The 23,603-nt window shown below is 66.6% G+C and overlaps 5 protein-coding genes across 10 annotated transcripts in view; all 5 read right to left on the bottom strand.

Annotated features, from left to right (window-relative positions):
• Window positions 1–666: 666 nt before the first annotated feature.
• IL6R (interleukin 6 receptor) lies at window positions 667–4,369 on the bottom strand. Its single transcript, XM_074164451.1, has 10 exons — window positions 4,212–4,369; window positions 2,912–3,163; window positions 2,703–2,826; window positions 2,387–2,571; window positions 2,133–2,293; window positions 1,900–2,044; window positions 1,773–1,816; window positions 1,561–1,639; window positions 1,364–1,472; window positions 667–1,280 (listed from the first exon to the last, which is right to left on the bottom strand). Exons 1-10 carry the CDS (start codon window positions 4,306–4,308, stop codon window positions 1,091–1,093), a joined length of 1,386 nt encoding a protein of 461 aa, XP_074020552.1. The 5' UTR covers window positions 4,309–4,369; the 3' UTR covers window positions 667–1,090.
• Window positions 4,370–5,241: 872 nt separating this feature from the next.
• ATP8B2 (ATPase phospholipid transporting 8B2) lies at window positions 5,242–16,174 on the bottom strand. 3 transcript variants are annotated; one of them, XM_074164449.1, is made up of 28 exons: window positions 16,144–16,174; window positions 14,576–14,634; window positions 13,704–13,817; window positions 13,419–13,517; window positions 13,198–13,259; window positions 12,965–13,037; window positions 12,555–12,625; window positions 12,323–12,402; window positions 11,957–12,115; window positions 11,784–11,872; window positions 11,512–11,708; window positions 11,137–11,164; window positions 10,588–10,813; window positions 9,852–9,895; window positions 9,613–9,778; window positions 9,347–9,535; window positions 9,047–9,162; window positions 8,730–8,894; window positions 8,531–8,642; window positions 8,285–8,390; window positions 8,019–8,163; window positions 7,749–7,932; window positions 7,378–7,601; window positions 6,971–7,054; window positions 6,535–6,780; window positions 6,251–6,389; window positions 6,029–6,159; window positions 5,242–5,935 (listed from the first exon to the last, which is right to left on the bottom strand). In XM_074164449.1, exons 1-28 carry the CDS (start codon window positions 16,172–16,174, stop codon window positions 5,648–5,650), a joined length of 3,627 nt encoding a protein of 1,208 aa, XP_074020550.1. In that variant the 3' UTR covers window positions 5,242–5,647. The 3 variants fall into 3 exon arrangements, with proteins under 3 accessions (XP_074020550.1, XP_074020549.1, XP_074020551.1); XM_074164448.1 differs by lacking the exons at window positions 11,137–11,164; window positions 16,144–16,174 and adding an exon at window positions 15,916–15,976 and having other exon boundaries at window positions 8,285–8,426; window positions 10,588–10,796; XM_074164450.1 differs by lacking the exons at window positions 11,137–11,164; window positions 16,144–16,174 and adding an exon at window positions 15,916–15,976 and having other exon boundaries at window positions 10,588–10,796.
• A 650-nt stretch (window positions 16,175–16,824) lies between these two features.
• AQP10 (aquaporin 10) lies at window positions 16,825–18,913 on the bottom strand. The gene is made up of 6 exons (XM_074164545.1): window positions 18,594–18,913; window positions 17,840–17,966; window positions 17,614–17,751; window positions 17,418–17,536; window positions 17,113–17,330; window positions 16,825–17,041 (listed from the first exon to the last, which is right to left on the bottom strand). The coding sequence occupies exons 1-6, from the start codon at window positions 18,696–18,698 to the stop codon at window positions 16,825–16,827; spliced, it is 924 nt and encodes a 307-aa protein (XP_074020646.1). The 5' UTR covers window positions 18,699–18,913.
• A 386-nt stretch (window positions 18,914–19,299) lies between these two features.
• On the bottom strand, window positions 19,300–21,449 carry HAX1 (HCLS1 associated protein X-1). The gene is given in 10 exon segments (XM_074164553.1): window positions 19,300–19,437; window positions 19,585–19,730; window positions 19,804–19,954; window positions 20,069–20,184; window positions 20,300–20,345; window positions 20,456–20,589; window positions 20,685–20,902; window positions 21,124–21,178; window positions 21,181–21,359; window positions 21,361–21,449. Coding segments are annotated over 9 exon segments (1,107 nt in total). The 3' UTR covers window positions 19,300–19,437; window positions 19,585–19,611.
• A 628-nt stretch (window positions 21,450–22,077) lies between these two features.
• Window positions 22,078–23,603, bottom strand: part of UBAP2L (ubiquitin associated protein 2 like) — a 28,095-nt gene continuing 26,569 nt past the window's right edge. For 2 of the 4 annotated variants that reach the window (XM_074164623.1, XM_074164622.1), the window contains 2 exons: window positions 23,289–23,339; window positions 22,078–22,735 (listed from right to left, as the gene is read on the bottom strand). In XM_074164623.1, coding sequence (XP_074020724.1) covers window positions 22,640–22,735; window positions 23,289–23,339 — 147 coding nt within the window. In that variant the 3' untranslated portion in view covers window positions 22,078–22,639. The remainder of the gene's footprint in view (window positions 22,736–23,288; window positions 23,340–23,603) is intronic. The other 2 variants (XM_074164625.1, XM_074164624.1) reach the window with 1 other exon arrangement.

The raw sequence follows: 23,603 nt of genomic DNA, 5'->3' as shown, positions 1-23,603 counted from the left end.
GGGGTGCAGTGAGACACCCAGCCCCTTCCCTGCCCAGTGCCCCATCAGGGGGGGCTGCAGCACTGCCCAAAACGAGGCCAAGTTTTCAGGGCGGGGGGGGCTATCAGGGCTGACCCCAGGATCCAGCCCCTCCTCACCCCCCCAGGGGTCACCAGGCTGCTGGGGAGGGCGGAAGTGGGTGACTCAACCCCAGCCTCGTGCCAGGCGGAGCCACCCTGGTTTTGGGGGGCAGGGGTTCCGGGGCTCCCCCCACCCGCACATCTGCATCCTGCCAGGCTTTTTATAGAGTGGGGCCAGCCGGGACAGGGGGAACGCGGCGTCCCCAGGGAGCCCGGGCACCCGCTCCCCTCACCCTGCGGTTTCCTGCCCGGGTGCAGCTGCAGCTCCCCAGGGCCTTGCACAACCCAGCGTGGGGTGGGCTGTGCCAGGGGCACTGCGTGGTGTGTGGGGGGGGGACACACACACGACACACTCATTGGCATGGGATATGTGGCATGGGAGAGCACAGCCTGGGGTACATGGCATGGTCAGGGGGCACAGCAAGGTGCATGGACTGGGGGGGGCACAGCCCAGTCTTGCGCCCCCCAAACCCTCTGGAGTCGCTCCCCAGGGAGAGTGGCTGCAGCGACCCCTCCATTACTCCCCCCCCAAAGCACCCACTCCGTTACAAATCCAAGGCATTTATTTAAGAGACACGTTTTGCCACGTTCCCCCAGCTCAGTGGGGGGCCGGGGCAGAGGGATGGGGCTGATCCAGCCAGGCCCCCCCGCCTCCCTGACACCCGCGGCGCTGTGGGAGGTTACACCCTTCCCTGGGGGACCCCCAAACCCAGCCCCACGGGCAGAGCCCGGCCCCGCTCCCACGCTCCCGCACAGCCAAGCTTCCAGCGCTGTCACCCCCGGCCACCCCAGCTTGGCCGCAGCCCCGGAGCCAGGCCCCCCGGGACTCATCTTGGCCCCTCCCCAGGCTGGTTCTCCATGGGGGTGGCTTTTGCCATCCCTGGATAGGGGGCTGCTCCCAGGGCCCCATCCCAGGCCCTGTAACCCCCCCGCCTGACCTGCAGGCACCTGCAAGTGCATCCAACCCCTGGCTACTGCCCTGAGAAGAAATAGTCCAAGTTGGTGACGTGGAGACCCCCGGGGGCCAGGGGGGCGGGGGCTGAGAGCAGGGGGGTGTCACAGAGCGGGGGACTGGGGCCGTTCAGGGGTACCAGCACATGCTGTCCCTCGCCCTCCGGCTTGGCACTGCGCCGCCCGCCCGTCTGCCAAGTCTGTCTGTACCTGGGAGGGGGAAGAATGATTCCCAGGTCAGGGATGGGCAGGTTGAGCCCCCCCCTGGTGTCGTCCCCACCCCGGGCACTCACCTCACCATAATGCCCGCAAAGAGGGCAATGCCCAGGAGCAGGCTCCCCCCGGCCACCAGGAAGGCATAGGGGGACACCGTGGAGCGGGCGCTGGCTTCCACGACGGCCCCTGTGGCAGAGAGCGGGGACAGGTTTTGTGGGGATGAGGGACATGGGGGCCAGCCCCCGCCACGGTCAACCCAGGGACCCCTCCTTACCACCAGCACCATCAGTAGCATCTTCTCTGAAGAGCTCAGGGGGCAGCGTCACCCAGTAGGTGCCATCCTCCATGGGGAACTGCAAGAGAATGCGGGGGTGCAATGGGACAGGGCAGCCCCCCCCACCCTGGTGTCCCCTTGTCCCACACGGAGACACGAGACCCGGCTGGGAGCATGTCGTGTCCCCCCGCTCTCCCCCAGCCATACCCTACCTGTGAGCTGAAGGGTCCCATTTCAGAGGTGAAGTCCCTGGGGTCTGCAAGGTGAGGGGGGGGTGTGAGGCTGGGGGATCCCGGACTGAGTCCCCAGCCTCGGGGCCACATGTCATCCCCCTTTTACCTGTCCAGGGGGTGCCCACTGCCTCCCGGCTCCACTCGCTCCACATGCCGTGGCCAAACTCCTCCTGTGCCCGCACCTGCACCACGTGCCGTGTCCCCCGCCACGCGTCACGGATGTCCAGCCACGTCGTCGTCACCTGGTCCACCTGGAGGGGACACGGGCAGCATAGGCTTGGGGACAGTGTTGCTGGGGCTGGGGGACAGCCCCGCACCGGGGAAAGAGGGGGGTCTCACCTCCGTGAAGGTCTGGGCGGGCTCGGGGCGGTAGCGGACCTGGAAGCGGAGCCAGTAGAAGCGGGGGTCCCAGGAGGAGGGGTAGGACCAGTTGACCCGCAGCCGCTGCGGCGCCTTCTCCAGCGCCTCCACTGTCACGTTGAGGGGGGGGTCAGGCTTCACTGCCGGGGAAAGGGGGGGGGGGGGGGGGTCAGGGCCTGGCACGGTGCCACACGGCCAGTCCTGGCCCCTGGCAAGAAGGGAGCGGCACTCACGGACGCTGCTGAGGGTGATGATCCTGTCCTCGCCGGCCGAGCCGCCGGCACCGTTGTTGACGCAGGTGGACACCACGAGGGGTTTGGTGTCGTCAGCGCCGGGTGGCACCTTCACCCGGCAAACAAACTTCCGTGCCTTGGAGAAGTAGCGGCACCGCTGCTCCGTGGCGTTCTCAGCCAAGAACCTGCAGGGACGCGGCTCGTCTGGGGCTGTGGCACACACCGGGCACGGGGCAAGGGTCCGCGGGGAGGGACGGTCCCCCGCATCCCATGCCCTGTGGTCCCAGCCCCAGGCAGGTGCCGGGACGGCACTCACCTCCGCTTCACCCAGAGCGTGGCCCGCGTCCCCGGGGACGGCTTCGCCCGCTGCGGCCACTCGCACAGGACGTCTTTGTCGTGGCTCCGCCGGTAGCAGGAGACACGGGGAGTTTCGGGGGGCTCTGCAAGGCAGGGAGGCGCTGGGGGACGGGGGACGCCAGACTGGGCGATGCCGTGAGGGGAGCCCCAGCTCCGGCTCAGACCCACCTTCCACCAGCAGCCGCAGGGAGCGCAGGGGGCGGCCCCCCACGGAGCAGCTGTAGCGCCCCGAGTCCTCGTAGCGCAGCCGCCGCAGGTGTAGCGTGTTGCCCTCCGCCAGCTGCCGGCTGCGGCCCCCCACCGCTGCCGCCCCCCGCTCCTCCACCTGCCAGGACACGGTGACGTTCGCCGGTCCCTCGTCCCAGCAGGTCAACGTGACGTTCGCTCCCAGGCGTCCCAGCACCGCGTCCCGCGAGAGCCCTGGGGGGGACAAAAGGGGGGGTCAGCCCATGGAGACGAGTCTCCATGGGTGTCCCCAGAGGAGGGGACAGCCCACCATCTGCTCCCCGTGCCCAGCGGCCGCTCAGTGTCAATATTTGCAGGAGGCACCGAGCCGGAGCGAGCAGCAGCTCCTGCTGAGCCAGCGATTCTCCCCCCCGAGCTGGGCGCTGGCCCCCCTGGCACACAGCCTCCCCCCCGGCACTGCCACCGGGATGGCCACCACGGCACCCGGGCAGGGTGCAAGGGGGGGTCCAGCAGCGGGACACGGCCAGGCAGTGTGGGGAACGGCAAGTTGGGAGCAGGGCTCCGGGAGAGCTGCGGGCTCGGGGTCCTGGGGGGTGCCACGGGGTTCGGGGGTCCCAGTGCCGGAGGGGTTAAGTGGCCGGGCTGGCCGGTGGCACCGGGCCAGGCTGGGCCAGGGCCAGGGAGGCCGCACGGGGCAGCTCTCCCGGCTCAGGCTGCAAAGGTCAGCGGCCAGCCCGGACCTGCAGCTCCCGGACCTGCTCCTGCTGCTGGGAATGCACCCAGCACCCAGTACACAACACCCAGTACCCAGCACCCACCCAGTACGCAATAACCAGTACCCAGAACCCACCCAGTACACAACACCCAGTACCCAGAACCCACCCAGTGCGCAATAACCAGTACCCAGAACCCACCCAGTGCGCAATAACCAGTACCCGGTACAAAATATCCAGTACTTAGCACCCAGTACCCGATAACCAGTGCTCAGCACCCACCCAGCACCCACTCCCCAGTATCCAGCACCCAGTACATAATACCCGGTACCAGCACCCACTCAGCACCCAGTCCCCACCCGGGGTGCCCCGTACCCCCACCCTGCCGGTGCCCCCGGGGCGGGCTGGGAACCGTCCGTCCGTCCCTCCCCCCCTCGCGGGGCCCCGGTACCGGCAAAGGCGCCGGAGCCGGGGCACCGTCCCCCCCCCCCCCCCCCGCCCCCGCGCTGTGGCCGTTGGGGTCCCGCCGCTCCAACCCCCCCGCCCTCCCCGGTGGCGGCCGCACTCACCGGCGGGGCCGCAGGGCCGCCCGGCGGCGGCGAGGAGGAGGAGGAGGAGGAGGAGGAAGATGAGGAGGAGCGCGGCGGGGAGCGGCGGCCCCGCCATGCGCCCGGCCCCGGGCAGGAAAACATCGGCGCGGCCGGTGCCCGCGGTTGTGAAACCGGGACGGGGCGGAGGGGGGCGGGGGGGGGGGGGGGAGCGGGGGCGGCCCCGCGGCGGCAGCACGTGCGCCCGGGGGGGGCGGGGCCAGCCGGCGGCGGAGAGTGGGGGGGGGACACACACCGGGCCACCCCCCCCCGCCTCCGACCCCCAGTGTCCCCCCCCCACCTGCGACCGCCCCCCCCGTCCCCCGCAGGACACAGGACACGGCAGAAGCTGCTCAGAATATTATTATTTTTTTTTAATAAAAAAAAAGCTGGTTTTTGGTTCATTTTTTTTTCTCTGTGGACCCATAAAATGATACAATTTCGCAATATAGAAACGCGTAATAAATTAGACGCCCCGATCCTCGCCCCCCCCAGCACAAAATAACCCCCAAACACCCCCAAAAATAGACTCCGGCCCACGCCAGAGCCCGTCCTGAACGTTCCTCTTTGGTATCAAGGGGAGAGCGGCCCCGGGACCCCAACACCCCCCGGAGGGGACGATGCCCACCCACACCCCCCGGGAGAGGAGGAGGAGGAGGAGGAGGAGGAGGAAGCGGGGGCCGAGGGTTGTGCAAGGCCCCGGCGTGGGAGTGAATCACGGCACCCTGCAAACCCCCCCGCTTCCCGCAGAAAGCAGGAAGGAGCCGGGGAACGCTTCCCCTTTCCCACCCGCCCCCTGGCCCCGCGCATCCCAGGGTGGGGGGACGGGGGACAGTGACACCCCTCGCCCCCCCGGCACCGGCTCCCCGCGCTCTCTCCCTAACCAGCCCTGCCAACTCCGAGAGAAACAAGTCGCTCCGTAAACTTGGAGGGGTTTTCCTTCCTTTTTTTTTTCTTTTGTTTTGTTGTGTTTGTTGGTTTTTTTTTTTTCCCTTTTTTTTTTTTTTTTTTTATATAAAAAGAAGACACGTGGGTGAGGGGCAGGGGAGGGGGCAGGGCGCTGTCACAGCCCCCCCGACCCCCTGCGCCTGCCCACAGTGGTGGCTCTGGCATGATACATTCGCGTGTGATGGGGTATTTGCGCTCCGTGGAGGTGAATACTGACAGAGGAGCGGCGCGGGGGGGCTGCTGGGGACAGTGTCCGTCCGTCCGTCCGTCCCAGGGACGGGGAAGAGTATTTTTTTTTGGTTACACTGCAACAGTCCAGACTCCTCCAAACCTCAGCACCTGGGCCCACACGGCCTCTGCTCCCCCCATAGGACCGCCCCCCCCCCCCCCCCCCAAGCCACAGCGAGAGGAAGGGGCGAGGGAGGGGTCCCCGGCTTCACAGGAGGGGATGCCACCCCCCCCTCCAAGCCTCAGACCTTTAGCATCTTGTCCGGCGCGGCGCTGGGGCTGCCGGCGGTGCTGCCATCGCTGCCCTTCTTCTTGCGCAGGGTCTCGATCCAGCCGGCGCTGGGGCGGGCGGCGAAGCTGGAGAGGGCCAGGGAGCTGAGCCGCATGTTCTTGCCCGACATGATGAGCTCCCCGAAACCCTCCTGGTGGGAGAAGGCATAGCCCGAGCGGCGCGACCCCACGCGCCCCACGCGCCGCATGCACCGGTGCTGCGTCTTCTGCTTCTTCCGTACCAGCTGAGTGTAGCGCACCTGGGGACAGGGGGACGGGGTCAGGGACCCGCAGAACCGCCTGCCCCCCGGGGTCAGGACCCCGCATTTGTCCCCAAAGCCACGCGCTCTCACCGTGTCCGAGAGTTCGGGTTTCAGGTCCAGCTTGAGGAAGCGAAAGGCCACGACGGGCATGATGCAGACCACAGTGGTGAGGGCGATGGTCAGCCAGACCGTGGGCTGGGCCAGCGTGTTCTGCGCGTTACCTGGGGGGGAAGCACAAATCCAGCCAGGGCTCAGCTGGGACAGCACCCCGCTGGGGTTGGGGGGGCATCACTCAGCCCCCCTGGGACTCACCCACAAAGCGGAACTGGTTGGGGAACATCTGGAAGAGGCCGTCGCTGTGCATGGCAAAGAGGATGGCAAAGTAGGCAGCCAGGCTGCCCCAGATGAAGAAGTGGTTGATGGCCGTCCAGAAGCCTGTGTCCAGCCCGATCTGGTGGAGAGGAGGAGGAGGAGGAGGTGGCTTAGGGAACAGCCAGGTTGCTCCAAGCACAGCTGCAGGGCAGGATGGCACCCAGACCTTCACCCACCCTTGGTGCTCAAGGCGAGGGGCTGGAGCCAAGCAGCAGCGTCCCTACCTGCACGCTGACGACAATGACAAGGGAGGTGGCCACGGTGACGGCAAAGGACTGGTAGTCGGCCAGCTGGGCGCCATCATCGCGGGTGGCATCAGCAAAGACGCCGTAGGGGATGAAGAACATGAGGACAGAGGTGTAGATGCCCTGGGCGATGCAGATGAAGAACTCACGCTTGTTGAAGAGCAGGTTCAGCTGCCCGGGCTCGTAGAGCTTGGGGTACTCCATGCTCCGCTGCTCCGGCACGTCCTGGGGGCACGGGGCACTCTGGGCACCTCCCTCCAGCCACAGGCATTGCCGGAGCTGGACCAGCTGCCGGTGCAGGGACAAGGACAGCCCAGCCCGGGCACCCGGGCAGCCCTTGGGGGTACACAGGGGAGCTGGACCAGCTCCTCACGCAGCCAGAGACATGCCTCCCCCCCAATGCCCCCTGCCGTACCTGGTCGAAGACGCCCATGGCGAGCACGGGCAGCGACGTGTAGACGATGTTGTACAGAGTGATGAAGTATTGGTCGTAGACGGTCTGCGTGGAACAGAGGTTCAGGGGGACGTGAGACCTGCCCGCCCCATGTCCCAACCGTCCCCACAGCTGCAGGGACAGCAAAGCCACCGCCAGCCCCCCTGGGGGTCCCCACCCGAGTGGCGCCGGGTGCTGCTGCCACCGCGTGGCAGCCACAGCCACATGGGCTCCTCACACCCACTAGTTCCTGGTGGAGGGATCCCAGGCCGTGCCGGGGCAGGATGGCCCTCCCCCAGGGAGCCTGGGGACTGGGACATGCTTCTGAGCAGGGGGGTTCCACAGGAAACCCCCCCCCCAACTCCAAGCGTGAGGAGCCAGCAACGCACTTGGGCTGAGAAGCCGCAGAAGAAGCCAAACCAGAAATGGACCATGGTGAAGGCGAAGTTCTTGTAGAAGAAGTAGCAGAGGAACTTGCACATGCGAAGGTAGGACCAGCGCCCGTGCACCAGGAGCAGGCGCTGCAGGAACTTGAACTGCGAGAAGGAGTAGTCGGAGGCCAGCACCGCCTGGATGCCCTCCTGCCCGCTGATGCCCACCCCGATGTGGGCGGCTGCGGAGGGAAGAGACACGTGGAGTGAGGAGGGGTCTGCCAGGAGCGCAGGGCACAGAGGGGCAAGAACAGAGGCTGCCACAAGCCCCAGGACAGCACAAGGGGGAGGCTGTCCCCTCCCACGGCTCCCCAGACCCCAGGACTTACTCTTGATCATGCTGACATCGTTGGCCCCGTCCCCGATGGCCAGGGTCACAGCTTTCTTGTACTTCTTCACCAGCTCCACCACCTGGGCTTTCTGCAAGGGTGTGACGCGGCAGCAGATGACGGCTTTGCAGGCACACGCTGTCTCCAGGAACTCCACCTCCATGTCAGCCTCCAGCGCGTGGGCCTGTGAGGAGAGCGGGGGGACAGTGGGGGGCACAGCCAGCAACTGGGCATGGTGCCCCGGCCAGCCCGGTGCTCCCAGGGCCCTACCAGGCTGTGCCCGTTGATGACCAGGGCGTATTCGCCCGCGATGGCTTCCAGCACAGAGGTGAGCTTGGAGGAGGAGAGTTTCTCCTGGTAGGAGAAGCCATTGCCCATGGAGCGTGATGCGTCCATCATCTTCTCCCGGGCTTTCCTGAGCAGAAAGAGAGGAGTCACGGGGCCCCGATGCAGGGCACTTCCATATCCCCCAGCTCCTCCACGCCAGCCCCACACACATTCTGTGTCCTCTGCCCAGCCCTGCCCCTGACCCTCACCTGAGCTCCTCTCGCACCTCCAGCACGGTGTGACCTGTGACCACAAAAACCTCCGTCATGTCGTCCGTCAGCATCTTGCAGGAGTAGCCGATGTTCACAGCCGTTTCTGGGGACAAAAAAGTTGGGGTTGAGCCAGGGTAAGCTCTGGGGGGTGTCTGTCCCACCACTCCCCAGGCAGGTGGCAACCCAGCCCACGAATGTCCCTGTCTCCAGCCAGTCCAGACCCCCACCGCAGCAACACCTCACCCTGTTTGTCTCCCGTCAGCACCCAGATCTTGATGTTGGCCAGTGTCAGGATGGCGATGGTTTCGGGGACCCCCTGCTGCAGTTTGTCCTCGATGGCTGTGGCTCCCAGCAGCTGGTGGGACACAAACAGGCTGGAGGTCAGCAGGGGCTGCCCCCCAGCTGCCTCCTGCCCCCGAGGGTCCCCCAGCCCACCACATACCATCATATCACGCTCCACCTCGTCGTAGAGACGAGCCAGGCGATCCTCACGGGCCTCGGGAGCGCTGCCGGCTCGGTGCAGCCGCTCCGACCAGTCCTCGTAGTAGCCCTCCTCCAGGTCTTTGTAGGCCAGCACCAGTGTCCGCAGCCCCTCGCCAGCATATTCCTGCAAGGGGACAGAACTGGGGGCACAGGCAGACCCCAGCAGTGTCCCCAGACCCCGATCATCCCCCAGGACAGGGCACAAGCCTGTCTCCGCGCGTCTGGACAGCCCCTTGTCCTTCTCCAGCCCTGCCCGCAGGACCCTGCCCCACTCACGTTGAGGTGGTCGGTGGTGACGTTAGTGAGATCCTGGTTGATGGGGTGCAGGCGTTCCAGCAGGATGGTGTCAGCGCCTTTGCAGTACAGCCGGATCTTGCCCTCGGGGCTGCGGACTGCGAGGAGCAGGGGACAAACAAACTGCCTGGCTCAGGAGCATGGGAATAAGTCCTACTCCGACCCCCAGCCATGACCCTACGAGGCCTCCATCATCATCTGCGTGGGGCTGGTCCCACCGCACCCCAGCCCCACTGCGGCCCTGCCAGCCCCACAGCCTCCATGCCCTGCCCAGGACCTCACCGATGACAGACATGCGCTTGCGGATGTTGTTGAAGTCCAGGATGGCCAGCAGCTGGTAGGTGATGGCTTGACCCAGCTCATGCACCGTGATGGTCTTGGGCGTGCGGGACCGGAACACGAAGCCGAAGTTTCTGGCAGCTGTGACCAGCGCTCCCTCGTCCGGGGACTGAGCCTTGTAATACAGCTCCCCTGGGGACAGCACGGGGGGTCAGAGCCAGCGCCATGTGCCGAGCCACGCAGGAAAAGGTCCTGCCTTCTGTGCCCACCTTCGCTCTTCTCCTCAGACATGACAGTGTGGCAGAGTGAGAGCAGGCGGAAGAACTCGTGCACATGGGGGTCTCCCAGCTTGACGGCTTCCAGCAGGCTGGGGTCCCAGAACTGGAACCGTGGGTCCGCCAGCGGGTTGAAGGAAAAGTCAACCGGCTCTGGCCTCTGGCAGGGGAAGAGACGGGGTCACCCCGCTGTGGCACAGCTGGGCACTGCACCAGCCCTGGGGCACCCTTACCTCTCCCAGCTCCGCCTTGTGACCCAGCACATCCTGCACGTCACCTGTGAACCAGGGCACGGAGTTAACAAGGAGGAAGCACAGGAGAAACATGGACCTGTTGGAGCGGGACCAGAGGAGGCCCCGGAGAGGCTGGGAGGGCTGGAGCCCCTCTGCTGGGAGGGGGGGCTGAGAGAGTTGGGGGCATTCAGCCTGGAGAAGAGAAGGCTCCGGGGAGACCTTGGAGCCCCTTCCAGTCCCTAAAGGGGCTCCCGGAAAGCTGGGGGGGGACTCTGGATCAGGGAGGGGAGCGATGGGACGAGGGGGAAGGGTTTTAAGCTGCAAGAGGGGAGATTGAGCTGAGCTGTGGGGCAGAAGTTCTTTGCTGTGAGGGTGGTGAGAGCCTGGCCCAGGTTGCCCAGAGAAGCTGTGGCTGCCCCATCCCTGGAGGGGTTCAAGGCCAGGTTGGAGGGGGCTTGGAGCAACCTGCTCTGGTGGGAGGTGTCCCTGCCCAGGGCAGGGGGTGGAACAGGGTGGTCTTTAAGGTCCCTTTCAACTCTAACCACTCTGTGATTCTACAACAGGGACCCAATGCTGCTGCCCCACTGGCACCCACGCCCAGGGGGGCCATGGCAGCCCCACAACGCTATGGCTGAGCCTCCTCATCCCCTGGCTGCCCCAAAGGGTCTGCAGGAGGGGGCTGGTGCACCCACTGCCCACAGGGAGACGCAGCCTGGCCCTGGTGCCCTGTGCTCACCGTAGCCGTGCCCATTCACTGAGCACTTGCTGAAGACCATGATGTTCTGGGTGAGGGTGCCGGTCTTGTCGGAAAAGATGTACTCCACCTGCCCCAGCTCCTCGTTGAGGGTAGTGGTCCGGGCCTCAGCCGGTGTCCGGCGCTTGGCACAGTACATCTTCTTGTCCCAGTTGATGAAGTAGCTGTGCCCGAGACGGATCACCTCCACGCTGTGAGAAAGGGACAGCTGGGTGTCACCGGAGCAGGGCAGCAGGCTCTGCTGAGCCAGCGACAGGCGCACATACACTCACCCACCCACCCCAGACCCCCAAGCGCCTGGGGCACCCAGGGCTCCCACGCTGTTTGCCGGCTCCCACACCCATCCCCGGGGCTGGCCTGTACCCGCTCCTACCAGCAGCCACCGCCAAGCCAGGGCTGGGAATGCGGGGCCTGGCACTGAGGGGGGGTTCCCCGGGCATCTCACACACCTACGCGCCCCGAACCCCCTCCCCAGCCCCCAGGGCAGACAGCAATGAGCTAGTGGGAGGGGTGGGGGCGACACGTTCTTACCTCGGGGCTAAGGGTGACAGAACCCATGCTGGGGAACGAAAAGAGAGAGAAATTAAAAGAGAGAGAGAAGGGGACAGTGCAGGAGCCTGGGAGCTGCAGGAGGGCAGAGCAAAATAACCAGCATGCAGCCAGGGCAGGGAGAGATGAGCAGCCAGACAGACACAGCCAGGGGGGCCCCAAGGGACCTGTGGGGTCTCAGGCCTTGGGGTATCCCCAAGGGCAGACATGGCCCGTCACCCTGACAGCAGCCCGTGCCCACCCCATACACACAGCTCTGCCCGTGGGTCTCCATCCCCGCCTCCCCTCCCCAGAGGGCACCCGGAATTCCTGGTGCCTGCCCCTCGCACACCCCCAGCCCCTCAGCCCCTGCCCTACCTCACGTAGAGCGAGATGGGCACCACAGTGTTGAGGATGATGATGTAGGACCAGAAGGAGAGAAAGCCGGAGAAGAAGGCACTGTGCACCCCCTCGTCCCAGGGCAGGTAGATCTGGAAGCAGACGCCCACCTCGTGCTCCCAGATGGCGTTGCCGATGGCCAGGATCACCCCCATGCACACCAGGAACCCGAAGATCTGGGGACAAGGAGAGGACATCAGAGCCCCAACCGGGCCAGCGCCGGGGCTGCCCAGGATCCACCTTCCCCATACCCAGAGCACCAGCGTGTTCATCAGCCGATCGATGCTCGTCCGCTTGAACTTGGTCCGGCCGCTGTTCTGCATCAGTTTCGTGTCAGGCCCTGGGGACAGGAAATGGCATCAGCGGGGTCTCTGCCACCCGCACAGTGCGGTGGTGACAGCGGTGGTGGTTGTTCCCAGCACACCTGCAAAGATGACGAGGCCGAAGCACCACTCGGTGTTGCGCAGGACGCAGCCCCGCAGCAGCATGTTCTGGTTGCTCAGGGGGTACTTGTTCTCCTTCCAGTACAGCGTCCCACCAAACTTGTCCAGCTTGTTGTTGGGGGGTTCACAGATCACCTCACCTGGGCGCAGGAGACGGCTTGGCTGTAACGTGCCTTCTCCACGTGGCAAGCTCCGCCCCAGTGCTCCCAGCACTGTCCCCAGTCCCCAGAGAGACGCTTCAAGCCACAGGACCACACCACCGCATGGATAGTCCTGGTGCCTCCAGGGTGGACCCACACGCCAGGTGATGGAGAAGGAATCCCAGAGGACCAGTTGCAGGTACTCACCATCAAACCGAGCGAGCTTGCTCGTGTCGCCCAGCTCCGAGGTGACGGGGATGGCCTGCCGCACCTTCATGTTGGTCTCTCTGCAGGCAAGGAGGCACCTCATGCGGGTTAGAGACAGCCTGGCAGGGAGGGCTTTGGCAGATGCTCCCCATTTCAGGTCCCCAGCAGCTCCTGTCCTGCCCACAGCCCATTCTTGCTCCTGCCTCCACCTGGGGCGAGCGGGGTTACCTACCCGTCCAGCTCCGCCGTCTCTATGTAGCACAACCCATGGGGTTCGCTGCTGCAGAGGAGGAGGAGGTCAGCCTGCCAGGAGAGACACGTGAATGCTTGTGCTGACACTGGGACTCCCCTACGCCTTCCCCAGGGACACTCCTGGCTCTCGGATGCCAGGGCCCGGGGGGGGTCTCTGGAGCTGTGTGTCCCCAGCAGGGCGCTGCCGGCACCCTGGCCCAGACACCATTGCCTGAAGCGCCCACATCAGCCAAATCCCCAGAGCTCAAACGCTCCAACCTAAATGCAACATCCAGGCTGGAAAGTCCCTGGTGTCTCCACCCCAGGAGGTGAGGGAGGAGCACAAAAGCAGTGCTGCTGTCCCTCTGTGCCACCCACCCAGGACCGTCCCCCTCTCAGGGCCACACTCACTGCCACAAACTGGTTGTTCTCCAACTTGATGATGTCCCCGACACGGACGTTCATCCACTGCTCCTGCTGGAGGCTGCAGAGGGACAGCGGAGAAGAGTTCAGTGGGGGCTGGCAGTGTTGCTTCCCCCCTCCCCCACCACCCCCTGCCCCTGCCTGCAGCCCTATGCTGCATCACCCGTGTCCCACAGGGCCCTGTGTCCCCTCCCCGGCTGTCCCATCCCCAGGACACTCACATTCCGCCGATCAGCACCTGAGACTGCCGGTTGTTCACCTGGTTGTCGCTTTTATGGCGGAACTGGGGAAGAGAGCCCCAGCGTCAGCCCCTCTGAGGACTGGGTCCTGCGTCCCTCCCCCTGCAAACACCCCCAGCACCGGGGTCACAGCCCCCTGCCCCAGGTCCCCATGCCCAGGGGGCAGCCAGCCCGGGTAGAGGGGCACATGGGGGACCACTCACATAGTCGTCGGTGGCATCTTTGACAGCTGTGATGGTTAAGACAAGAACCAAAGGCACGATGGTGGTGAACCAGGAGAGTGAAGAGATCTGCGGGATCAGCTGGGGACGGGGAGCGGGAGTTGGAGGGGACCAGGCCACCCCCAGGCCCCCCCTACCCCTGCCTGAGGGTACCAAACCCCCCACTTCCCAGGAGCAGAACATGCCCTGAGCCCTCCTGGCTGCCCAGCCAGGGAGGGACAGCACTGGGAGGACCCCGTCTGCCTGCCCAGACCCCCCAGCACTCACCTGCAAGATGAGGAGGAAGAGGAAATAGGTGTTGGCCACTTCCTGGAACTGCTCGAAGAGGTTGACGGGCAGGAAGGTGACGATGTTGTACTTGGAGGTCTTGATGCAGTTGCTCTGGGGATGGACGGGGCAAAAAGGGGGTTCGGGAGCTGCCAAGGCCCCATGGCCCCCACAGCATCGCTCTGGGGGCCGGGCTGCAGCTCACCATACCCCTAATTTGGGAGGTGTGACAGCAGCCCGGCCCCCCTCTTCCCGGTCCCTGCTCTAACGCCATGGCACCTTCCTCGAGGAACCGATTTCTCCGCCTCAGTCGCCACCCAGTACCCAGGAACCAGCCTCCTCCGGCGGCAGCATCCTGAGCATCCGGGCGGCAGCATCCAGCGCCCCCAGGGGTCACCCCAACCCAGAGCCCCTGTTTTTCCACCCCCCGCAGCGAGGCCGGGGCAGGGCCTGGTCCGGAGCTGCCAGAAATAACCTCCAGTGCGGAGGGGAAGGCCAAGGTGAGTGGTGCCCCTCCCCCAGCAGCTCCGGAAGCTCATTAATTAGCCAGACACAGAACCGCATCATCAGGGGACCAGGCAGGGGTGCAGGCAGAGCTGGGGGGGGGATGTCAGTCCCCACAGAGGATGGGGGGGGCTGCATCTCCCCCATGGGACAGTGCCATGCCCCCCTCCAGCCAGGCTGCTCCCGCCCTGGAGCTCTGTTAGCATTAGCGACTCGTCAGCACAATTTTCTCCAGGACAAACATCTATATTTAGCCATAACCCGCCCCCCCTCCGCTGACCCGGACGGTGACGCAGGCCCCAGCCCCCCAAACCTGCCTGAGCCACGGGATGAGCCCCCCAGGGACGGAGCCTGGTCACCCCACTCACCGCATACTGGAACTTCTCGTTGTACTCCCGCGCGTTGGCTCGCACCCGCCTCTCCTCCTCTGCAACACAGCATCCCCGTCAGCCCCGCACCCCAGACCCCCCCTCCGCACCCCCAGACTACCCCCTGCACTCCAAACCTCCCCTCAGCACCCCCAGACCTCCCCCTGCACCCCCAGACCCCCCCTCAGCACCCCTAGACCTCTCCTTGCACCCCTAGACCTCTCCTCTGCACCCCACACTTCCCCTCTCTGCACCCCCAGTTCTTCCCTCCACACTCCCAGACCTCCCTTCTGTGCCCTCAGAGCTCTGTCCTGCACCCCTATTCCTCTCCTCTGCACCCCCAGACCTCCCCCTGCACCTCATACCAGACCAGCCCTGCTCCTCTGCACCCTGAAAGTCCCCCAGGCAAGCCCAGGAGGCCCAGATCCCCTCCCCCCAACCAGGGGAACAGGGAAGCCCCCCAGCCGTGTCGTGTGGTCCAGTGCTCCCCCCCCGGCCAGGACCCCCACCCCTGCACCCCCGACCCTCTTCTTCTGGACCCACAGACCCTCCAGCACCACTTATATGCACCCCCAGACCTCTAACCTTGCTCGTCTGCACCCCCAGCCCCCCAGCCCTGCTTTACCTGCACCCCCCGGACACCCAGGCCTGCACCCCTAAACCCTCAGCCTTGCTTCTCTGCACCCCCAGACCCTGTCCTGCACCTCCAGACCTGCTTCTCTGCACGCCCAGTCCTGCACCCCAGACCCCTCCAGCCCTGCTTAGCTGCACCCCTAAACCCCCAGCCCTGCACCCCCAGATCCCCAGCCTTGCTTCCCTGCACCCCCAGGCCCCCAACCCTGCACCTCCAGATCCCCAGCATTACTTCTCTGCACCCCCAGGCCCCTCCAGTCCTGCACTCCCACCCCCCCAGCCCGGCACCCCCAGATCCTGCACCCCCAGTCTCACTCGTCTGCACCCTCGGACCCCTCCAGCCCTGCACCCCCAGCTCTACTTTGCACTCCCAGCCCCGCTTAGCTGCACCCCTAGACCCTCAGACCCCCAACCCTGCACCCCCAGCCTTGCTTCTCTGCACCCCCAGGCCCCCAGCCCTACACTTCTGCACCCCCAGGCCCCCCCAGCCCAGCACCCCCAGATCCTGCACCCCCGGTCTTGCTCATCTGCACCCCCGGGCCCCGACCTGCCCCAGGCTCCCGGGTCCCTCCAGCCTGCGCTCCCGGACCCCCAGCCCAGCACCCCCAGATCCTGCACCCCCAGCCCCGCATTCCCCCCACCCCCCCAGCCCAGATCCCGCAGCCCCCGGCCCGGCCCCGCCGCAGGCCCGTCCGCCCCGCACCCACCGGCCCGCCCGGGCCCGCGGACCCGCGGCCACTTCTCGGGCATCTCCCGGGGCACCGTCATGGCTGCGGGGCCGCGGCGCGCCCCGGCGGCGCCATCCCGCGCTGCCGCTGCCGGTGCCCCGGCCCGGGCCCTCCCGCCCCGCCCCGCCCCGCCGCGTTGCCGGGGCAACGCCCGTACCGGGGCCCACCGGGGCCTACCGGGGCCTACCGGGCCCCCGCCCCGCTCACCTGGGGCCCGGCGGGCCGCGCACCGCTCCATGGCCCGCGGCCCCGCAGCCCATGGGGAGCGGGCGGCCGGGGCCGGGGCCGGTGCCGGGGCCGCTGCGGCCCCGCTCCCGCTGCCGGTGCCGCCGCCTCAGCGCCCCATGGCCGCGGCGGCGCCGGTCGGCGGCGGAAGTGATGGGGGGGAGGGAGGGGGGCGGGCGGCCGCCGAGCGCTGCCCCGGGGGGACGGGGCGACATCGGGGGTCCCAGGGAGCAGGGAGGGGGTAGCCCCGGGGGCGGCCTCGGTGGTCCCGGGGGGGTCCCGGAGTACCCAGCGCCGGGGCCCTGGGCAGCCCCGGGGGGTCCTGGAGGGTCCTGGGGGACGGGGGGGTCCCGGGGAGCCGGGAGAGGACAGCCCCTGGGAGGCCAGAGGCAGCCCCGGGGATCCAGGGGGGTCCTGGTGGACCAGGAGCAGTCCTGCGGGTCCCGGGGAGCCGGGGTTCCCGGGGGGGGGGGGGTAGAGGCAGCCCCGGAGGGTACTGGGGGCAGCCCTGGGGGGGCCCCAAGGGGTCAGCATCCCCCGGAGCCAGGGGGTAGGAAGCTGCTGCCTCCCCCCGTGACCAGACACAAGACACCCCACGGCTTCAGGGCTGCTTTAATGGTGTGACGGGGACCGCGGCGGGGGGGACCGGGGCTGTCCCCGGCGTCACTTCTTCTGGGGCAGAATCCCCCCAGCGTCCTTTTCACTGGGTGACATCTCGGTGATGGCGGTGCTGACAAGAACCAGGGAGTTCTGCTCGGCCCGGGGGTCTCCGTCCTCCACCGGGTGGTGGAAAGCCACGAGGAGCTGGTAAAGGGCAGAGCCCACGACGGCCCCCAGCAGCGGAGCCACCACCGGCACCCACCACCAGCCATTGCCCCTGCTGGGGACGGGGCGCGGTGGGCAGGGGGTCACCCCTGTCAACCCCCATCTCACCCCCTTCCCTCTACCTACCTGAAGACCTCCGCACCCCAACCCGCCACGTAGGTGAAGAGCCGGGGCCCGAAATCCCGCGCGGGGTTCATGGGGCAGCCACAGTTGGAGCCCATGGAGAGCTCGATGGAGAACACCAGCAGGGCCACCACCACCGGCTCCAGGCCCTTGGGGACAGCCTTGTTGCGGGTGTCCATGGTGGCCAGGAGGCCCACGATCAGCACGGCCGTGCCTATCACCTGCGGGGGCCGTCATGGCAGCTCAGCACCGCAGGGACCGGCCGCAGGGACCGGAGGGGTCCGGGTGCAGCTGACACCGGCACCCACCTGGTCCACGAAGCCGTTGGTGATGGAGACGTAGTCAGCGGGGTAAGTGGCAAAGATGGAGGCGGTTTCCCGGGGGCCGGAGGTGGTGAGGGTCCCGTTGCTGTAGTGCCAGATGGCGTCTGCGGAGCAGAACCCATCTGTGAGCCCGGCCACCCCGGCGTCCCCCCGCCAGGCGCCCACCCGCCTCTCCCCGTACCGTAGTGGACGGCGTAGACGGCTCCGGAGGCGATGAAAGCGCCGAAGGTCTGCACGGCCATGAAGATGGGAAACTTCCACCAGGGAAACTGCTCCAGCAGGCACATGGCGAGGGAGAACGCCGGGTTCAGGTGGGCCCCTGCAAGGGAGCGGGGCTGAGAGCAGAGGGTCCCGGGGCATCTGGAGCCGGGGGACAGCGGGAGCTGGGACCCCCTCCCCAGCCTCACCTGAGACTCCCCCTGCTGTGTAGATGGCCACCATGACAGCCAGGGCGCCCGCCAGGTAGGCGCTGAGGAAGTTCCCCTTCGTCTCGGAGGTGGTGACCATCTGTGCCGAGCCACTCAGGGTGATCAGCTGGAGAAGAGGGACAAGGGCTCCACTACGGCCCCTCCTTGCCGAGCGCCCCCTGCTCCCCAAGGGCCGCTGCCCCACCGCGCTGCTGGCGGGATCAGCACCGATCCCAGCGAGGCAAAGGCTGCTCCGGTGCCACCGCCTGCACTGGCTCCGTGGTTTGACAGGGACAGGCAGGGAGGCGGTTACTGGTTTCACTTGTGTTTTGACAGCAGGTAAACAAGTTATCGGCAATTAAGGAATCTGCTTTCCCGAGGAGATGACAGGGAAGGGGGTGCCACCAGCTTGGCCATGGTGTCACTGTTCCCCGTCACGGGATGCAGCCCAAATGCCCGGCACGGCTCCAGAGCCCCAACCTTTGCCTGCTGCAGGGCGGGAGACGCCGAGGCTGGTGCTGCCTGGCACCGCTCCCTCAGGCACCGTGTGGCAGCACCTGTGCCCCGACTGTGCCAGAGCCGCTGCGCCAGGGGCCATGCTGCTGAAACCGGGGCCAAGCGGGCAGTGCCGAGCCACTCGGCGAGTGCGGTGCAGCCCCAAACCCCCCGCACCTCCAGTGAGGGGAGCCCCAGGACCCCCAGCGCCTGCCACTGCCCCACGTCCAGCCCCGGCCCTCCTGCACGCCCCACTCACGATGAGAATGAAGACGGCCAGCAGCTCGGCCAGTAATTCCCGTGCCAGCTGGTTCCGGACGCGGAGCAGAGCCTGGGCTCTCTCCAAGAAGGAAGCGGAGCCCATGGGGCCAGCTGGGAACGGGCAGCAGTGACAGCAGGAACGGGCAGCGGTGGCAGCAGGAACGGGCAGCGGTGGTTCCGTCCTGGTGCAATTTTATGAGCCCTGGGGCTGGGGTGGGTGATAACACGCAGACTTTACACCAATCCAGGGCCACACGGCGGGGAGACGCCTGGTAGGGACCAGAGTCCCATGTGCGGCCGGGGACAGTGGCGCCTCGTGACAACGGCGTCCCCTGGTAGGACCAGGTCTGGCGAGAGCCCCTGAGGATCCCCGAGTGGCCGTGGGGTCCCAAGACCCCACTCAGGTGAGCCGGCACTGGCAGTTCCCCCCCCAGGGAACCCCCTTTTCCCTGCCAGATCCCTGCCCAAGCCCAACCGCAGGCAGCGCTAATGAAGAGGCCTTGGAAAGGCTCCCAGGCCGGGCCCTCGAGAGCGGCCCAGGGGAGGCGTTAGCCCAGCGCCGGGCAGCCGGGGAACGGGAGAGGAGCAGTGCGGGCACGGGGCCAGCCTGGAGGAGCCTGGCAGCTGCCTGCGCCGTGGGGCAGCCCCACAGGAGCCGTGCGGGTCCCTGCCTTGGACTTGGAGCCTGAAGGAGCCTGGCAGGTCACTGTTAGCATAAATAGATTTTTATTGCTCTGTACACACGCACACACACACTCAACCCCCATAGGGCTCCCCACAGCGCCCCAGAAGACAGGCAGCCCCCAGCACGGGCACCAGCTCCCAGCAGGATCTGACCCCATCTGCAAGAAAAAAAAGGCAGTGAGAAGAGGCTGCTGCCCATCGCCCACCCTAGATGGAGCCGGCAGCCATGGCCCCCGAACCGGTGTCCGTCCCCAGGGCCCTGTGAAGCCCCGGGGGTCCCCCCGCCCCACATCTACCACGCATACAGGGTGCTCAGCCAGGGCGGGGCACAGCTACCAGCTTGAGAACCAGCGTCGGAAGAAGGTGCCCAGCAGGGATGAGGGATCGCTCAGGTTGGGAGCGCGGAGCTCGTCTTGCCGTGGCCATGTGCCTGCAAACTGGGCCAGCTCCCCTGGGAGAGCAGGGAGAGCTCGCTCAGGGGGGACCCGGCCCGCTCCCCTCGCCCTCCTCAGCGCCCCACTCACGGTCATCCATGTTGACCACCTCCTCCCGGTAGTCCTTGCTCTGCCCGTCCTCCTTGGTGGTGGTGATGAAGGCCTGGTCCCCCCTCCGGCGGGTCACCGTCGTCTCCCGGCGGCCCTGGCTGTCCTGCACGGTCCGGCGCTCCTCCACCGCCTGTGCAGAGCAACAAGCCCTGAGAGATGCCACCAGCCTGGGCGCTGCTCCTCACGCCGGGGACGGTGTCCCCAGGTCACCCGCAGCTCATCGCTGTGTGACGGGGACACTCACCCCATCAGGGAGAGTCACTTTGGTGACAGAAACGCTCTGGAAGTAGGAGTGGGACTTGGGCTCGTCGGGTCTCAGGATGGTCCCCAACCCCGCAGAGGAGACTTGGGAGTCCAAGTCTGTGGGGGAGACGTGAGACGGTGACAGCAGCGTGGGGACGTGCCCCAAGGGCTGCGGCAGCGCAGGCAGGAGCAGGGAAGGCAGTGACCCCGTGGCCCCACTCCCGGCACCCACCTTGGTCTTCCTTGACGTCTGGAGGCACTGGGTGACCGTCTTCCAACTGCAAAGCAAAGTCAGGCACCGGTGATGGGGAGGGACAGTGTGACACCGCACCGGTGGGCTCCGACAGCCACCAGAGCCGAGCCCGTGGGAGGCAGAGCCCTCACCCACCCCCGGGAAGGGTCTCCAGGGCCGGGCCGGGTCACCGGTGCCTCCTGGGACCGTGCCGGGAGCGGGGCTGTCCGGGTGCTTCAGCATGGAGTCCCGCAGCGGCCGCCCCTCGCCGGGGCCGGGCAGGGGGGGCTCTGAGGAGCAAAAAGGGGTCGGGTCAGGCCGGGTCTCCCGCGGGGCTCCGCATCGAGCCCCCGCAGGGCCCCGCGCAGCCCCTTCCCTTCCCCACCGAAGGGCTGCGGGGGCCCGGCCCAGGCCCCCCCGAAGACGCCCAGGAGCTCGCCCACGTCCCGGAACAGCTCCTCGAAGGCACCGCGGGACCCGCCGGGACCGAAGCCGAAGCCGAAGAAGTCCTGGGGGGGCTGCGCCAGGGACGGGCCGCCCTCCACCTCCTCATCCTCATCATCCTCGTCCCACGCCGTGCCGCCGAAGAGCGGGTCCCGGGTCCTGTGGGACCGCGGCGCTGAGACACACCCGGGCCCGGAGCAACCAGGGGCCGGGACAGGCCCCGCGGAGTAACGGGCTGGGGGGGGGCGGACCGGGGAGGCGGGGGAACCGAGCCAGGGCCCGTGCGGGCCTGGGACAACCCGGGAACCGGGATGGGGTCTACACAGCCCGGGGGACCAGTGTCGCCAAGTCGGGGGTGGCTGGGGTCGGGGCCGCGGTACCTGCGCCGCCCCGGGAACCCGAAGAAGCCCCGAAACGCGTCGTAGAAGCTCATCGCCGCCCGCCGCGCCCGGGTCGCGCTGCCGTAAAGCGCCCGCGGCCGCGCGACGGCCGTAAAGCGCCGCCGGGTGTCGCGAGGCGCCGCGGCCTGGAGCGGAGGCGGATCCGCGCGGGGCCCGTCCCGGTCCCGGTGACCGTCCCGCCCCCGGCGCCCCCCTCGGCCCCGTTAGGGCCTCCCGTGCCCTTCAGAGGCCGGGGCGGCCCTGGGACCTCCCGCTCCGTCCTGGCCCCGGGCCGACCGGCAGCCACCGGGCTCCGGTCCCACCATCCACCGGCCCCGGGCCTGTCCCCCGTGTGCCCCCCCCCCCCACCGGGGCTGGCGGGGAAGGGCCGGGGAGAAGGACGGCGACGGGGGCCCTGCGGTGGGATCCTGGTGCCCAGCGCCGCGGCTGGGAAGAGGAAAAAGGCACAAAAAAGGGGAAAAAAGGAGCTGGGGAGGGGGGCGGGGGTGGAGGGAACCGTGTGTGTCGTCCCCCCCCCCGGCGGCAAAAGCACGGCCCCGGGCTGAGGAGCAGGGATTAAAAAATACACACATCACTTTGTGACCTTTATTCTCTTTTAGTAAATCACCCGCACGGGGGCTTCGGTTGAAGTGACCGGTTTGAACTGAAAAATACAAGATGGGGACCGCATAGAAAAAAAAAAAAAAAAAAAAGGAAAAAAAAAAAAGGAAAAAAAGACCAAAAAAAAAATTAAAACCAAACTAAAAAGCAAAAGCAGAAGGTACTTACAGCGTGCGGGGGGTGGGGGTAATGGGGGGGGAAGGACCTGCGCTTGGGGCTCGCAGGGAGGGAGGGGGCACGGATGGAGAACGTAAAATAAAGGGGGGGGGCCCTCTGGGGGTGTCAGAGCGAGGAAATGAGAGAACTAGAGGACGGCGTGGGGTTTTTGTTTTTATATACAAGACACATTTATCCATTAAATTTAGAACACGGTACAAAAAAAAACCACTTCAACTAATTCATCTTACAATGCTGTTCATATCAATTACTGTTCTTATTCCTAATAATAAGGGGGTTTGCTGTAGGCGACTCGCAGCTTCCACTCCTTTGGATCCGAGAGGTTGTGGGGCAGCAGGAGGCAGTTGGGGGGAGAGGGGAGAAAGGAGTAAAAACCAAAAAAAGGCCCCTACGGCAAACGGTTCAGAATCTGAATGCAGAGAGAGAGAGAGAGAAAACAAAAAAACAAACAAAAAAAAAAAAAAAAAGAGAAAGAAAAGGGAGGGGTGGGGTGGGGAAAAGAAAAAAATACAAATTCTATATTACATACAAGAGGAAAAGGTGGCTGAAGACAGACGCGGCCGAGGCGCCGGCCCTGCCCGGGGAGGGGGGGGCTGGGGGGCCGCGCGCTGCCCTGCGGCAGGGCCTTCTCCGCCCCGGGATCCTTCGGCGGCGGCGCGTTCGGTGGGATTCTCTTCCGGAAGAAGCAAGTGGCGGGTGGGCGAGGGCCGGCCCGGCCTCAGTTGGCGCCCCAGCTGTAGCTGTTGTAGGCGGATTTGTTGGCCTGGGATTTCTGGGGGATGGAGCTGCCTTGGCTGCGCTGCCCGGAGCCGCTCTGCGGGAAGGGGGGGAGAAGGAGAAGCGGGGGCAAGTTATGGCGGGGCAACCGGTGCCGTCGTTTCTGGGGTGGTCCCAACCCTTGGCTTGCTCCGCAGGGCGATGCTGGTCCCCGCAGGACGGCTCCTCGGCGCTCGCTGACCTGCCTCTGCCCAGCGTGACCTTCCTGGAGCCACCGGCACCGGGGTACGGGCCACCTCCTGCACCCAGCAGCCAGCCGGTGGCCCCTCAGCGCCCCGGCACCCTCCCCTCCGCTCCGTGCCTTCCTCCAGACCAGCACCGTGCCAGGACCATAGGCAACGGGGGTCCAGGCGGCGCTGGGGGGGCTGTCACACGTCAGGGAGGGGGTAAAGGTGCGGAGCAGGGGGTGTGTGTCTGTGCGCGCGGGTGTGTGTGTGTGCACAAACTGACTGAGGGCCTCTCTCCTCGCCTGGTGGGGCCACGGTGGGGGACGGGGGGGAAGAAGGAAGGGGCTACGTGAGCCTGGGGGGCCTTAGGGGCGGGGGGAGACCCCAGGGCAAGTGCAATGCATTATCAGAGAGGTTCATTACCTGGTCTTCCTGCTGGCGTTGGCAGCACAGTATCATCTGCAAATATGGAAGCTGTTGCAGTACCAGGATATGTAAAATAAAGGGACAAACTATGACAATAGAAATCCACGGTTAGACCTGCAAGCTATGGCGGGGGCGGTGGCTGTGGCGTCACCCCTTCGCTCCTGGCCTGCCAGGATGGGGGAGGTCGGGGCGTTCCAGGCGTGTCTGCGAGAAGGGGCCCTGGCTGGTGGCCGCCCGGCAGCGCAGGGGGCCGTGCCGGGTACCCCCCAGCACCCCGGGCCTTCCTCACCTCTTCCTCTTTATCGGCCCTGT

The sequence above is a fragment of the Numenius arquata genome, chromosome 27 (genome assembly GCF_964106895.1).
Source record: "Numenius arquata chromosome 27, bNumArq3.hap1.1, whole genome shotgun sequence".
Taxonomy (NCBI): domain Eukaryota; kingdom Metazoa; phylum Chordata; class Aves; order Charadriiformes; family Scolopacidae; genus Numenius; species Numenius arquata.
This window is presented reverse-complemented; position numbering and strand designations above follow the sequence as displayed.